We start from the raw sequence: 14,814 nt of genomic DNA on the forward strand, positions 1-14,814 counted from the left end.
TTGTACCATTGGGCTGGGAACTACATCCGGATTTTTCAACTATCCGGTTAAACCGAATATTCGAATATCCGGATACCTAAATGAAAAATCCGGTTACTCTGAAAGCTAAGATAATATTCTGCTAACCGAATATCGGATTTTTCGTAATCAAAACGATATTTTCATTTCTTAATGGCAGGCGCTCATAAATGTGTAGTAACACATTTTCTATTTCTACGCACAAAATTGTTTTTATAAATTTTTAAATTTCCAAAATTCTACTATGGAATCTAAAAAGTTCCACAAACAAATTTATGTGTACAGAAAACTTGCTGCTTCATATGCATGAGCGCCTGGTATTGGGAAATTAAAGTATCGTTTCGTAAAAATAAAAAATAAAAATATAAAATTGACCACGTGGCTTTAAAATATCATGGACGGAATGAAAGCAGTTACGATACTTTTGGTCGTGGTGAATGCCTTACCAAATTTTAGCATTTCTAAAAAAGTGATTTAACTCTATCGTGTGCATTAGGGCTGGGACTATCCGCATATTCAAATATCCGGGTATCCATGCGGATTATCCGTTGACACGAATAAAATCCGGATAGTATGGATATCCGGTTAATATTCGTTAGTGATATTATTCGGATATCCGGATTTACGAAGATCCGGTTAGCATTCGTATTTTCGGATATCCAAAAAAAAAAACAACAAACTGATTAACAATATTCGTAACATGTGAACACTCATAATTTCATGATTTTCGCCTTCAGTAGATCTTAGCCGCAGAAATTTACGACTAGGATAGACATGAAAATGATAAATGCGTACCTCTTATAGTGCCTTACTGACCTATATAGATAGTCTTTTTTATTTTACTTTTTATTCGTTTAATAGAAAGCAAACTTAAGTTTAAAGGAAGCTTTGGTATTAAAAGTTTCCAAAAAAAAGACCCGCGGTTTTAAATACTTCTTGAAAAAATCTCCAAAATTCCACAAAATATCTAATAAAAATTAAAAATATTCCGAAAATTCTCAAAAAGCTCCCAGGAAAATCTTGCAAATTCTCAAAAAAAAAACGTAAAACTTTGGACGCATTTCAACATTAAAATATAATGGTTTAATTAAAAAAAAAATATTGCAAATAGTCAAAGAACGATGTCAAATCCGTTGCTTCTAAGCCAACAGAGATTTCAATCTTAGTAAAGTTTTTTCTTAAACTGGAAGTAGAATGTGACTAGCCGTCCTGTGTATCAACTACTGAATCTATAAAAAGATAAAGAAGTGGTTCAATAGTCAACACTAACAGTTACATAATATATTATAAAAAATATTTAATCAAGTAATTAGAATAGTACAACAATAAGGCAGAGTCGCTCAAATGCTCTCAACAGCTGATAAGTAAATCATTTCTTCTACCTCCACCATTACCAACAGTATCGCTAACTAATATCTACATACATATGTACAACCACTTCAGCCTATCTCAAGATTCGCCACCACTTCACCCAGATAATAGTCGGTTAAGCGTTTCGCCTCCCGCCAACCACTCTCTACCGCGCCATGCACCGTCGAATAGTAGTTTGTATGCGTCGCCTCACCGGCGAATTGCAGCAATGGTTTTCCACTTCTTTCATCCGTCAGCGGCTTAGCCAAATCCGCGCTACCTGTGCGTAGCTCTTCGGTATACATCGAACGAAATGAATAGCTGCCGCGAAAATTGGGATTACTAAACCATTGTGTGCGCAAAAATTTCACTGGCTTTGGCATTTCGAAAGTAAGAAACTTTTCAAAAAGCCACTGCAGAGCATTGAGAATCTCCGATTGAGTTAGCGTTTCCATGTGACGTGCATGCGAACCGATTATCCAGCCTTGAAGCAAGCGTGGCTGACAAGTAACGCGAAAAAAGCCGATTACGCCCTCCAACCAAAAGTTCACAGAGTTGCGTAGCTCTAACAAATCCTCATCGCGCCAAAGGAAGCAAAAGCCAGGCCAATCGCTTTGCTCAAAAGGTTCTTCAAATTCCATGAAAAATTTATCGACTGTGCCCAACTTGAGTCCATCAATAGGGCGACATTTGGCAGGCGGCAGCGCTGGCGTAAACATTTGCTGATGGGTTTCCTTAAGCACGCCCAGCGATACAGTGCAGATGACATGATCAGCTTCGATTAGTTCACCATTCCAAAGTCGTATGCGTATGTCGCCATTTACTTCCCTCCACGCGATATTTTGCACGCGTGAGTTATACCGTATGCGATCGTCAAGTATGCCCAAATCAGCTACATCGTCTTTCCGTGCTTGCATGAGTAGCCGCAATAAACTGCGGAAACCTTTACCTTTCCAATTGAGTTGCTGATCGCCTTCACATTCCCAATACTCGAGTTGACCGCGCGCAGAAACTTCGAACAAATGATCTGCACCATCCATGGAACTCAACATTTTTTTGTAGTTGTCGAAAAATTCACATGCCACTGTCTTATCGAACGCTTGCGTCTGCGGCAGATTACGCCAAAATACCTCGGTGTAGTATGTACCCAAGGAGCCTTCGAAATCTTTTAATCCCGGCTGGTGCGACATTGTCAAATTGGAGGCGACAGATTTAAGCACGTCAGTGGCTGCATTCGAGAGTATTTCCTTGTTGGAACGCACGCATTTGTAGTCGTCATAGAACGTGCTTGTCGGCTGCACCATATCCAAGTCTTTTACCAACTCATAGATGACATTGCCCTTCTCCCCATGGCACCATTGCGCACCCAAGTCGACCACATTATCCGCAAATGGTATGCTATGTACGCGTCCACCAAAACGATTTTCAGCCTCAAGCAACAACACATTTTCAAAGCCGGACTGTAGGAGGCGTGTCGCTGCCGCTATGCCAGCCGCGCCGGCACCGATTATCACAATACGCGCCGATTCCATAGCCTTCGATTTGCTTGTCTGACCAACCAGTTGTTGCCGATCAAGTAGTGCCAGCGAGCCGCAGCGTAAGATCCCCAACTAACTTTGTAACAGCTCAGCACTTGGCAAGCAACTGGCGTTTAGCTAGTTTTCAGCGGAGGCGCTCATACCCCAGAAAGAGCGTACTCATAGAGCATAAGTTTAATGGATTCTCTACATTGTGGTTCATATCATCACGCATACATATTTATAGAGGGTGAAACAAGAGTGATGCAGATCTTTGACATTTGATAAGTTAATGTTTTTGCTTATTTTTTCAGGCAGGTTTTGGCGAACTTAGGCATGGAGCGACAGTCAGTTGATCAAAGTGAAAGTGATCCAAACGTTTCATGGAAATTGTCGTTCTGCAAAAAGTGCATTTCGGTCAACATAATCGGCCATCTGAGTCAACAATAAGCCGTTTGGTGCAGAAGATTTACCCATGTTTCTTCGCTTGATGTGGTTTTTGGGCCGTCGAAGTCATCAGACCGTACTATTTGGAAAGATTATTTAGAAGAACGTTGTCGTGACACGAAAAAACTATTTTGGGACCTGAATTAGAAGACATGGTATTGGACAATAAGGGAACGAAGTTCCCAGGACGCTATGCCTCGCAAAGCAACGAGGTCAAATAGTGGGCGAGATCTTGCGGTTTAACACCATTGCATTTCTTTCTCTGGAGCTACATGAAAAGTATGGTTTACGACAATAAGCCCGAGATGATTCCAGAGCTGAATTATATACAGCCTGCAATATGGCAAAGAAACATGTAAAATTTAAAGGATATTGTGCTTTACATATAAATGACATAGACTCAGAGCCGTTAGGAGAAAACCTAGACCCGGTACTAATTACGCAACCGGGCCCCGCCCCCTCAAAAAAAAAACTTTTTACCAAAAGTTTTAATCAAATTTGTCAACTTAGAAATATATTTTTATCTTTCAGTTCAAATTGGGACCCTGGACACCCTCAGCCCCTTCTCGCCGGCCCTGCATAGAACAAAAAGCTTGATGAAAAAAAAATCTTTCCGAAAAAAATTTTGTTGTTTTAAAATGTATGTGTAATGTTATAAATTTAATAAAAGAATATCTGCGTTTTTATTGAATCACCCTGTATAAGCAACTGCGAGAAAGTGGAGAGCTATCAATGCTTATCGGAATCAATTCAGCGCCCTTTGGGAATGTGGACATATGACTCTTGTCAATGAGGTAATGCATACATTTGTTTGCTTTTTATTTATAATTGTTTAGGTTTATTCTAGGCATAAAAGTTGTTTGTATGAAGATAAGATTGTACATAGATACAAGTACATAGACGTATTAGTAATACAATCCGGCCAATTTTTATGATTTTTCAATGCACAGTATATAGTAAATTTAATGACAACTTTCGCCACATTCAACTATTTTCTATGAGAAGGCAGTCAATTTGGAGAAACAGTTTCGTATATTAACTAAGTACTAGTGAACCCGCATGGCTTGGCTACCTCGCTGACTGTCATCGCTCTCCTGAGCAGCGGCTCAACCACCTTCTTAATAGCAGTCACTTCCACCTGAAATACACTACAGCAGTCCGGAAACCTGAAACTTTGTACTGATGAAAAGCTCTCCACATAAGACCCCTCGACCAAACCAGCCATTCAGTTTCGCAAACGCTGCCGTATATGGTCATGACAGTCCTGTCACGCAGCAAGTCTGGGATAAGCCGAATGGGACTGACTTCAACCCCACGCTTATCCAACGACTTTGCTATTGCTTCCGGCAGGACACTATTAAAAATCCCCTCGATATCGAGGAAGGCTCCTACCGCAAAATTTTTTTGAGTGAAAGCTTCTACCCACCTCACAATTGTGGTCAGAGCGGTCAGGGCGGTCAGGGCGGTTTCTACCGACCTTCCTTTACGAGGAATCCCGCTCGTTATGTTCGGGTCAAGCAGCCTCTAAAACGTTTTCAGTAGAAACGACGTCAGACTGATTGGCCTGAAGTCATCGATTTAACTTTAATGGTATAAGATATAGATTATGTTTTATAAGGTGTAAGATCTAAATTATATAGTTTAGGGTACATGATACAAGGTAAAAGCTATTAGGTATACCGTTTAAGTTATGAGGCATAAAGTATAAAATGTAAGGTATAATTTTCAGATACCTATCAGGTATAAGGTATAAAGTAAAAGGGAAAAGCTACAAGCTTTAAGGTATGAAGTATATGGACAAGGTATAAAATAAATGGATACGGTATAAAGAACAAAATGCAAGGTATATGATAAAAGGTATAAGCTATAAATTATAAGGTATAAGGTATGTTGTATAAGGTGTAAGGCGTATGATATAAGATATCAGGTAAATATAAGGTATAAGATATAAGATAAAAGGTGTAAGATGTAAGGTATAAGGTATAAGACATAAAGCATAAAATACAAATGTATATATTAATTATAAGGTATAGAGAAAATGTTCCTACAAGTTAACTTACAGTACGTCACATAAGCCACCAACCATACATCCATCAAGTAGACATTTTAATTGCGAAAACTGTCATAAAGAACTCGCTTCGCTTAGATGAACGATTAAAATTTTTCGGATACAGTGTCATGCTTCCTCAACATACAAACATAAATACGTTACGAGGACATATCCCGGAGTAGTTACACCAAGCAACAGTAAGTCACACCAACAAAAAAAAACTCCAATCAGCAGGAGTGCTTCCTTTCCTTTTAAAATATTTTCTGTAAAATAATTTCAAAATTTATTTACAAGCTGCCGTTGCCAGCAAGTTGTCAGCAAGTTGCTAGTAATTATGCGAGTAACAACAACAAGCAATCAATCGCACAAGTTTATATAGCGTGTATGTATGTACTAAATGATGTCAAAGCGTTTATGTAGACGTCATCAACACAAGAAAGTTATAAAAATTGCTGCAGTTTCCTATTAGCTAACTACTCACATATATTTACTCTTGGGTTATGCTTCTATTGCCAGCAACTTGCGATGCAGCAATGATAACATTTCAGCTTCACAAGACACAAATACTTAATCACAGCACACTGACAACAGCAACAATGAGATCTATAGCTGCTGACTTAGCAATCGTCGCTGAAAGTTATGATTGGAGCAATAATGAGCAGTTTGTCGCGAAAGCAAAACAAAAACACTAAGCACTTAGATTACTATTAATATACATATATCTATTCGTATGTATGGAGTCCTTGATTTAAAGCACTGCAATTTGAAAATGAGCAATTGATCTAAGGAACCTGCCTTTTAGCCAACTTTAATGAAGTGTTCCAGCATCGGATAGCCAATTATTTAAGAAATCATGGGCTATGTAGCTTTTTTTGTCCCTAAATACTCGAATTACTTCAGTTTTACGTAAACAATATTTCACAGGAAGTAAAAAGCTATTAAGAGAAATAAAAAGATTCGGTCTAATAGTGCCTAATAGGCGAGATCGTTAGAACCATCGAGTGTAAGGATTTTACTCTGTGCGACCTCTTGACTATTAATAGAGCTCTCGATAAAGCTGCCTACGAATTTCTCGAGGGCATGGACGTTGGGTTGGACATCATGCTTTGTGAATGCGATATTTCATCATCGCCAGTCAATATATAATTGGAACTTTCATCTAGATAAGACTTCTAATAAACACTAGACTAGTGTTATGCGGGCCTATAAGGTAACTATTAGTCGAAAATGTGGTCTGAGATAAATGATGATTGATGGCCAAAAACTTTTCTAACAAACTCCAAATTGCTCTTAGTTACAGTCGCAAGGTCAGTATGAAACTCGTGGATAAAGTCCTTCTGATGACTTTGATTAAACAGCAGCCTTGACTCAAACTTCGAGTGCAACAGGAGCTACATATGTATGTACATCTGTGTGCTCTATATAGTAGCTGAAGGGGCAAGCCGGACGTATTTTCTGGCCGACAGAAAGTGGACTGGGTTGCTGTTAGAATAACCAAAACGAGCGAGTGACCGATGTTCTGAGTGTGTTATTATGGAGGCAACACTTTTCAATCCTGCTAATGCAGAGCCACCAGCCGAAGAAGATGAAGTCGATGTCCCACCACCCGTCTATGACGAGGTACGAGTATCAACTTCAAGACCGAAGAAAAACGAAGCTACTGCAGCTGATGGCCTTCCAGCTGAGCTATTCAAGCAGCTCGGCGCAGAGTTAATAAGGTGCTTGCATTCGCACAAAGTATGATCGGATAAACAAATGCCTGATCATTGAAACTTTAGTTTCTTCTGCTAAACCCAGAGGAAAGATGACGCTGCCATATGAGTCAACCACCATGGGATCCAACTTACTAATATGGTATACAAGGTCTTACCAGTAGGCTGGTTGAGCTCTTACATATGTATGTGTTTTCCGGATTTTTAAAGAGCTCTATTTTTAATTTAATAATAATTTAAATGCGTAAATTTGTTCATTAATCTCTTACAGTTCAATGCATCGCAATTATGCCAGCTGGTCGAATTCAGTAACCAACTATTAAATCATTATTTTGGCCTACATGTATATACATATGTACATACACTTGTATATATGTATATCTATTTTATTCCCTTCTAACAGAATTTGACATTAATGCGGCATTAATAAGCAAGAACATGCTTGCCTTTCATTTGGCGTCAACAATTTATTTACAGTTTCACACTTCTCACTGCTACGGGCGCCACAACATACACACATACTATTTGCACCATAAATAATTACTTGCACGAAATCTCAAAGACATAATGAAATTGTACTGTTGAAACCTACATTAACAATTTTGATGGTATCGTTAGAACACTGGTAACTAAGTTACACATTTCTTGAGTAGTCTGCAACTGGTGTGAAATTTGTGTTCATATGTATATACAACTATGTACGTATCTGTGTAGTTATGTACCTAAGTATGTATTTGCTAAATTGTAAAGTCAACCACAGCAAATTTCGCACACGATCAAAAAGGCACCGTGTTGTAAAAAATATATATATTTTACATCTACACCGATGGCTCCAAGCTAGACCTGAAGGTAGGAAGTGGGATATATTCCACTTGCGTTAGCAAGAACTCTCACTTAGCCTCAGCTTTCGTCTGCCAGATTACTGTAGCGTTTTTCAGGCTGAACTAACAGCAATCTACGAAGCTGCTAGATGGCTGGTCGATTTTCCTACTAATCTACATGCAGTAACTATTTTTTCGGATAGCCAGGCAGCTATCAAAGCACTTAATTGTGACAAATCTACATCGAAGATTGTCATGGAATGTAGACGTAGTCTAAATGAGCTGCCAAGGAGTTACTTTACTCAAGTTGTATGGATACCAGGTCATAGGGTCATACCGGGCAACTGTGTTGCGGATGAGCTGGCTCGGAAAGGAACCCTACTTCCTGCGATCAGTACCGCTCGTAATGCAGGTATTCCGCTATCATCCTATAAACTCTGGCTGCAGAATAACTTTATCGAACGGGCAAATGTAAGATGGTCCACAGAGCCCACGTGCAGGATAGCGAGACACATCTGGCCTAGGTTAGATAAGCGTAGATCTCGCCCTCTCTTCCGTTTGGAGCGACCAATGCTCCGCCATGTTATTGGAATTCTCACCGGGCACTTCGCTTTATGGGGACCCACGCTGTCAGGATGAGGAGGAAATCGAGAGCTTGGAGCATTCGTTACCTGTGCCACTGTCCCGCTTTGGCAAGAGCTCGTCGACGCGCGCTCCTTCGCTATTCTTTCGAGTGTCTGGCTGAACTGGATTCGGCCAGTATCTACGATTTTGTGCGCTTCATCAGAGCTACAAATTGGTTCAATTTCTGAGGTAGGAGGAGGAACGCTAGGAGTCTCAAATGTATCACAATGGGCCCATGGTGGCCTAAGTGTGCCCTTTTCCTGTTCGAATGAGGGCAGCCAGGATAACCTAACACTGGTCTCATCATCTCATAGCAAGTCCGATATATTGATTGCGAGGTTGATGTTTTTGTTGCAAAAGCAGAGACATTTTCCAAAGAGAGTTTTTAGGGAAATTTACTGCAGGGACAGTCCTAGAACAGAGTCCTTGCGGTTAGGTAGATGCAACTGTCGTAGGAATATTTCGAGGTCAATAGAATTCAGCGCATGAGGTGTTATTGAGCTGTTAAGTAACCAGTACGCCACTTTTAGTGAGCAAGACTTTTTAGATACTGGGCCATTTTTCTTAAGCGCAGAGGCAGGTTAACATTACGCTGGGTTAAAAAGGCTGTTTTATTTGTTTAATAGTAAACATACATACACACATACACTTATTGTTTTTTTTTTGTTCTTGTTGCATTGTTGTGTTAAAATTACAAAACACGCACAATACAAATTCACGCCTTTTAACTCAACACAATGTAAGCTGCGAAAAACATAGAAAAAATGTAAAGGAAATAAGTATAGCCCAGACGCAGTTGAAGCTTATGCGCTGCAAAACAAAAGTACCGATGTACGAAAACAACAATAAACAACAAAATTTGCTACAATTAAGTGATTTAATCCATTACAAGCTGTTTATCAACTAAAGCGGCTAGAACAAAGAGCTCTACTCAGAGAGCGCAGAAACAATCTACCGAAAAGCGCTTTAATGTTGTCGACAAATGCCTACTTTAATTTGAATTTTTTTGCTCCTCCCCCCGTTTGTTGACCGATTTTCTTCTAGCCGCGGCCTAAGTGATGCTAACATATTTGCGCTGGTACAGCAAATTTTTTGAAGCTTCAAATTCCTGGCATATTTTCCATTTAATGTGTTCATTCGTTAAACGAAAGCTGATGCATTGTTGCGAGCATCATTTGACGATGATGTTGCTGTTGGTGTTGGTGTTGATGTTTGCACAATTTGGCTTAAACGTTGCATGTGACAAGTGTGTAGCAGGAATTTCAAGCAATTCGTATTTTCCTCCACAATGGATTTCAATTTGTCTTGTTAAGTTGTTGTTTAAATTTTTTTATTTTCTTTTCCTGCCTACATAACTAAGCGCTTAGTTTGGTAACCGCTTGAGATTTTTTTTACTCAATTTGAAGTTAAGTTACTGTGTGTAAATTGTTGAAATATCGAAATACAGTGCAATCTGAGCCGAAATAAAAGATTCGTATGTATGTTAGGGTGGTTAAATTTGTATAGGAGCTTTTTCCGACTACGCACATATAGCACAGAATGATTCTACATCCAATTTTAAGCAAATTTGTCGAAGAAACTATGGGTCTAAAATCAATTTGGAATTTGCCAAATTTCGAAAATAGGTTTCTTAGGATTTTGTTGTAGTGTCTTAAAGAAGTACTTACATTTTGTTTAAAAACATGCTTTAAGGCGGTTTTTTGGTATGTGTAATCAATTTCTGCACTTATCTTTTTTTCCAAACTTCCATCCGAAGGGCCCAACGTGAACATTTTCCTATTTTCTTCGAAACTTTTTTTCGCATTTTGGCAAACTCCAAACCCATCCTTTCTTATGGAAATTTGGTCACAATTACAGGTAGAACTCTTCTATACTATACGCGCATAGTAAAAACAAAATATTGATCCACCCTAATGTATGTTCCAAAATTTTTGTGCACCGTATCTTTAGTTCCGTTTTCGGGATAGACAGATTGCTTATAGAAGATTTTATTTTTAACTTTTCGTCCTTATGGGTAAGTTTAATAACCATAATCCCAGAAATACAATTTTACGTATGTACATTAGGACGGATCGATTTGTTCTTAAAAAATATAGCCGCCTTTGTTACAGCGACTGAAGTATTCTACTGGCAATTCTAAGTAAAAAAAATGCAGGGTAGCATAGCTCCAAAATAGATTTCGAGCCTTCATATTTTTAATTTTAATTATTAATTCCTAACTAATTTCTGATTACGAAACCGTAGGTATACAGTTTCCTTCAGCTCGAGATTTTGAACGAAAAAAAAACCTGATCAAAGTAATTTTTGAGAAGCTCTAGCGCCAGTGTCCTGCAAGAAAGCTTGTGACAATTCTTAAATTCTCCTTTGGCAAACTGAGTATCCCCCAAGTAAGTATTTTGGCCGAGGTAGCCCTGTTGAGCAGCGCAAGAGCTGTTCTCTCAATGCTCTTTTTGCGCTCCTGAGATCTTCCCTGATTGTATGTAGGGCTTAGGCCGACTTGCGATAGCATTTGAGACATATGCCCTGGAGTCATGGGTGCTAATGTTGAGTACTCTTCTATACTGAATATCTTTTCAAATACTATTGTTCGCTGAAACGCGTTTATGACTAGTAGAGTAGTTCATTTAGCTGCCTGCCCTAAGGTTATAAGCGGGGACTCCGGACATATTTGATCACTACCAAGCCTGCCGCGCGATTCAGCCATTCCTAAAAATGCATGCCACCTGCTGGTTCCTATTATCTGAGGAAATGCATCAGCGGTACGAGATTTTCATCGGATGAAGAGGTCATCACGTCTACTTTAAGGCGATATAAAAAATTTTAAGAATTCTGTACTAAATTTAACGCCCTGGGAGACTTAGTTAAAAAATAAAATGCGCTTTCATCAACAAAAAAAGAAATGTATTCTAAAAAGTCCCTTTCTTCTCATACTGCCCTGTTGAATTCTTCTCATACTTTCGTTCTGTTGTTTGCGCTTCTGGCGCTACTCCTATTGTGCACTGGTGACTTACCTTAGCTACGTCATAAAAACTAAAAAAAAAAANAACAAAAATAGTACTAAAAATCGAGTGCTATGTCCTGATAAAAAAAAAAAACAAGATTCAACGCAATGCCTCAAATCTTCAGTCGGCACTTGAGTACACAGTCACGGTGTGCGAAAAGAAAAATTCGTCTCGTTAAGGCGCAATTTTTCATTTACACACGTAAAAAAAAAAACGTAAAATCGACTAATGGCAACACGTATCTAGCGTTGAAACAAAACCAAATTCTAACGATGCAACCTGAGTAAGAAAAAATTCTGGCAAAAAAAGCCAAGAAAAATAAGCGCGCACACACCAACGAAAAGCGGAAGAGAAGGAGGCAGGGAAATAATGAAATTATTTTATAGATGGTACATACATACACACACACATTCATGTGCATATATATATAACTTTCTTACCTTGCCGCAGCATTGAAAAATCAAATCCCAAATATCCTAAATGAAAAGCACCGAAATGGGTTGCATGGGAAAATTTATAAAGATTAAAAATGCAGAAGAAGGGCAAAATGCTTGTCGGCAATGAAAGCAGCCAGCCAGCCAAAGAAAGGGATGAATGCCTCGACGACTAAACATTAAATGAGGTAAAGATGTAGACGCACTTAAGTATATATGTATGTACATATGTAGGTATCTATACCCATAAATGGATATGTTTTGTAAAAGAAAAAACTCTGCTGGGAGCCGATATTACTGAAGGTGTAAATGCACACGCGCCCGGTGTATGTTGATGTGGATGTATTTGTGTTTTTACGGGTTGAGCGGCTCCTTGATGTGGCAGTGCTTTTTAGCGAAATTGAAAAGCCATTGCCAGACATTGAAGCGTACATATGTATGGATGCCATGGTAAAGTAAATGTAGGAAAGCAGAAGAAATCAGTTATGCAACATTGATTTTTGCCAACATTTGTCGCTTCGCTACACTAAGTTTACTGAACTGTTAGAGTGGTGTCTATTTGCCAGAAGGCATATTGGAAGATATTTACGTACGCTTGTGTGTATGTTTATACAAAGTATGTGCATTAGGGTGGTCCGAAAATGCATGTGAAAAGGTTGTATGCTCTCAACAGCTAGGATTGTTCTAAACCGAAAAAATATACCCCTATTTTTTTATCAAAAATTATTAATAGGTCGTTCAAAGCGCTTCAAGTTTTCCATGTATTTTATATGGGGAAAACACAGCTTCTCTGAAAAATGGTATTGAAATTTGGAAAATCAATATTTTTATATCGGAGAACAGGGACCGAGCATAACAGTTAGTGGTGCAAACTGTCATTGAAAAATTCACTATGAAGGAAATGTTCTACAGCTAAGTGATACATACCAGTCGATTTTTTTTTTCACCGAGAATTAAATTTAAAAATAATTTTTTTTTGCTATAAATCCAAAAATAACAATTATTTTTGATTTTTATCTAAATATCGGCTGCTGTGGTGTAGTGGTAAGCAGTGCGCGCTTTCACTCACCAGCACCTGGGTTCAAGCCCTGGTCAAAGCAACATCGCAAAAAATTTAGAAAAAGGTTTTTCTTAACAGCGGTCGTCCCTCGGCAGGCAATGGCAAACCTCCGAGTGTATTTCTGCCATGAAAAACAGCTTCTCATAAAAATACAATCGCCGTTCGGAGTCGGCGTAAAACTGTAGGTCCCTCCGCTTTGTGTGACAATATCAAGGCGCACGGCACAAGTTGGAGGAGAAGCTCGGCCAAACACTAACATATGTGTAAGCGCCAATCTATTATTATTATATATCTAAATAATTTGCACATAAGATTTATTTTTGATTTTTAAATTATATGTCTTAGATAACAGTTTTCGAAGACTTTTATTTATATAAGTCATCAATAAAAATCAATCAGTGACTTATACTTTTTAAAGTCATCCATACAAATCAGTCACCGACTTTTATTTTTTAAGTCATACGTATAAAAGTCATGTATCATTTCTCGCAGTTAAGAAGGTGTTGGAGAACAAAAGTTTACTACGACGACTACTACAAATGACTTTTATAAGAATGATTAAAAATATAAATGTCAGTGACTGATTTATATTGAAGACTTTTAAAAGTAAAAGTCACTGACTGATTTTTATTTATGACTTTTATAATTAAAAGTCTTCGACAGCTGTTATCTGAGACATATAATTTAAAAATCAAAAATAACTGTTATTTGTAGATTATTTAGATAAAAAAGCAAAAATAATTGTTATTTTGGATTTATAAAATAAAAATTAGAAATAACTGTTATTTGAGGAATAACTAAATAAAAGTAAAAAAAAAACTGTTAAAGATAGATTTTTTTAATAAAAGTTGTAAAACGGCGACCAATAAAAAAATCTTTAGTGTTATAAATTGGTTACATAAAAAATTTGGTATTTTTCTGGAAGTCTCCAGAAGAGAACCCGAGTTTTCCGATCGAAAAATTTTGGTTTTCAAGAATTCTATACCATTTCTACGAAAAGTTGTTTTTTCCCCATATAAAGTACATTGACAACTATGAGCGCTTTGAGCGACCTCTAAATATGTTTTAGATTTCAAAATAAAAAATATGGATATATTTTTTCGATGTCGAACAATCCTAGGGGGTCAGAGCATTAGAATTCCGACTTTACTTTTTTTTACCACCCTAATATACAAACGTATGTATATGCTGCGACCCTGTAGGGCATTTCTGATAAATGCAAACGTCTCAATCTGATTACAACTCTTGGTATGTGTGTTGCCACAGAAGGAGGTGGGGATTATCTCAGATTCTAGGACACAAAGCAGTTAATATCACACAAGGCCGTACTCCAACTTGCGGGGGGTTAAAGATGGTAGGCTGGGTCAAGTTAGAGGAACGCCTCCGTAGTTGGAAGCACACTTAGGCATGGACGAGCTGTCCATTCTGTCGCCCTTAAGAGAGGAGTGGATGCCGGATGGATGAGGGGGAGGGTAGAAGCAGAGAGGGAGTGGGGAAGGAACCAAACGATGCCACCTAGCGTTTCTTATTCGGACCTTGTTTCCTCAACCTAAAACTGCCGGCAAACCCTTTAAGTCAATCAACATTGGTGAGTTGGCTGAACTGACGACAGAGTAGGTAATAAAAGCCGCTAAGATGGTTGGGGACAATAAAGTACCAGGCGGCTCATACAAGGCATTAAAAATTTGAATCTTAGAGAATCCGGACGCTTTCGCTAAAATGTTTTAGCTATGTCTCGAGCAATGCGTGTTTCCGAACATATGTAAAAGACTAAAGCTT

General features: G+C 38.3%; 2 protein-coding genes across 2 annotated transcripts in view; both read right to left on the reverse strand.

Moving 5' to 3' along the window:
* Nucleotides 1-1,296: 1,296 nt before the first annotated feature.
* On the reverse strand, nucleotides 1,297-2,942 carry LOC108368489 (spermine oxidase-like). Its single transcript, XM_017623336.1, has one exon. It carries the CDS (start codon nucleotides 2,898-2,900, stop codon nucleotides 1,458-1,460), a length of 1,443 nt encoding a protein of 480 aa, XP_017478825.1. The 5' UTR covers nucleotides 2,901-2,942; the 3' UTR covers nucleotides 1,297-1,457.
* Nucleotides 2,943-9,268: 6,326 nt separating this feature from the next.
* Nucleotides 9,269-14,814, reverse strand: part of LOC108368486 (uncharacterized) — a gene marked incomplete at its 5' end in the record, with an annotated part of 30,214 nt that continues 24,668 nt past the window's right edge. The window contains one exon of the mRNA XM_017623335.1: nucleotides 9,269-9,283. Coding sequence (XP_017478824.1) covers nucleotides 9,269-9,283 — 15 coding nt within the window. The remainder of the gene's footprint in view (nucleotides 9,284-14,814) is intronic.

Source organism: Rhagoletis zephyria, unplaced genomic scaffold (assembly GCF_001687245.7).
Source record: "Rhagoletis zephyria isolate East Lansing unplaced genomic scaffold, Rhagoletis_zephyria_1.1 Rzeph_scaffold_03142, whole genome shotgun sequence".
Lineage (NCBI taxonomy): Eukaryota > Metazoa > Arthropoda > Insecta > Diptera > Tephritidae > Rhagoletis > Rhagoletis zephyria.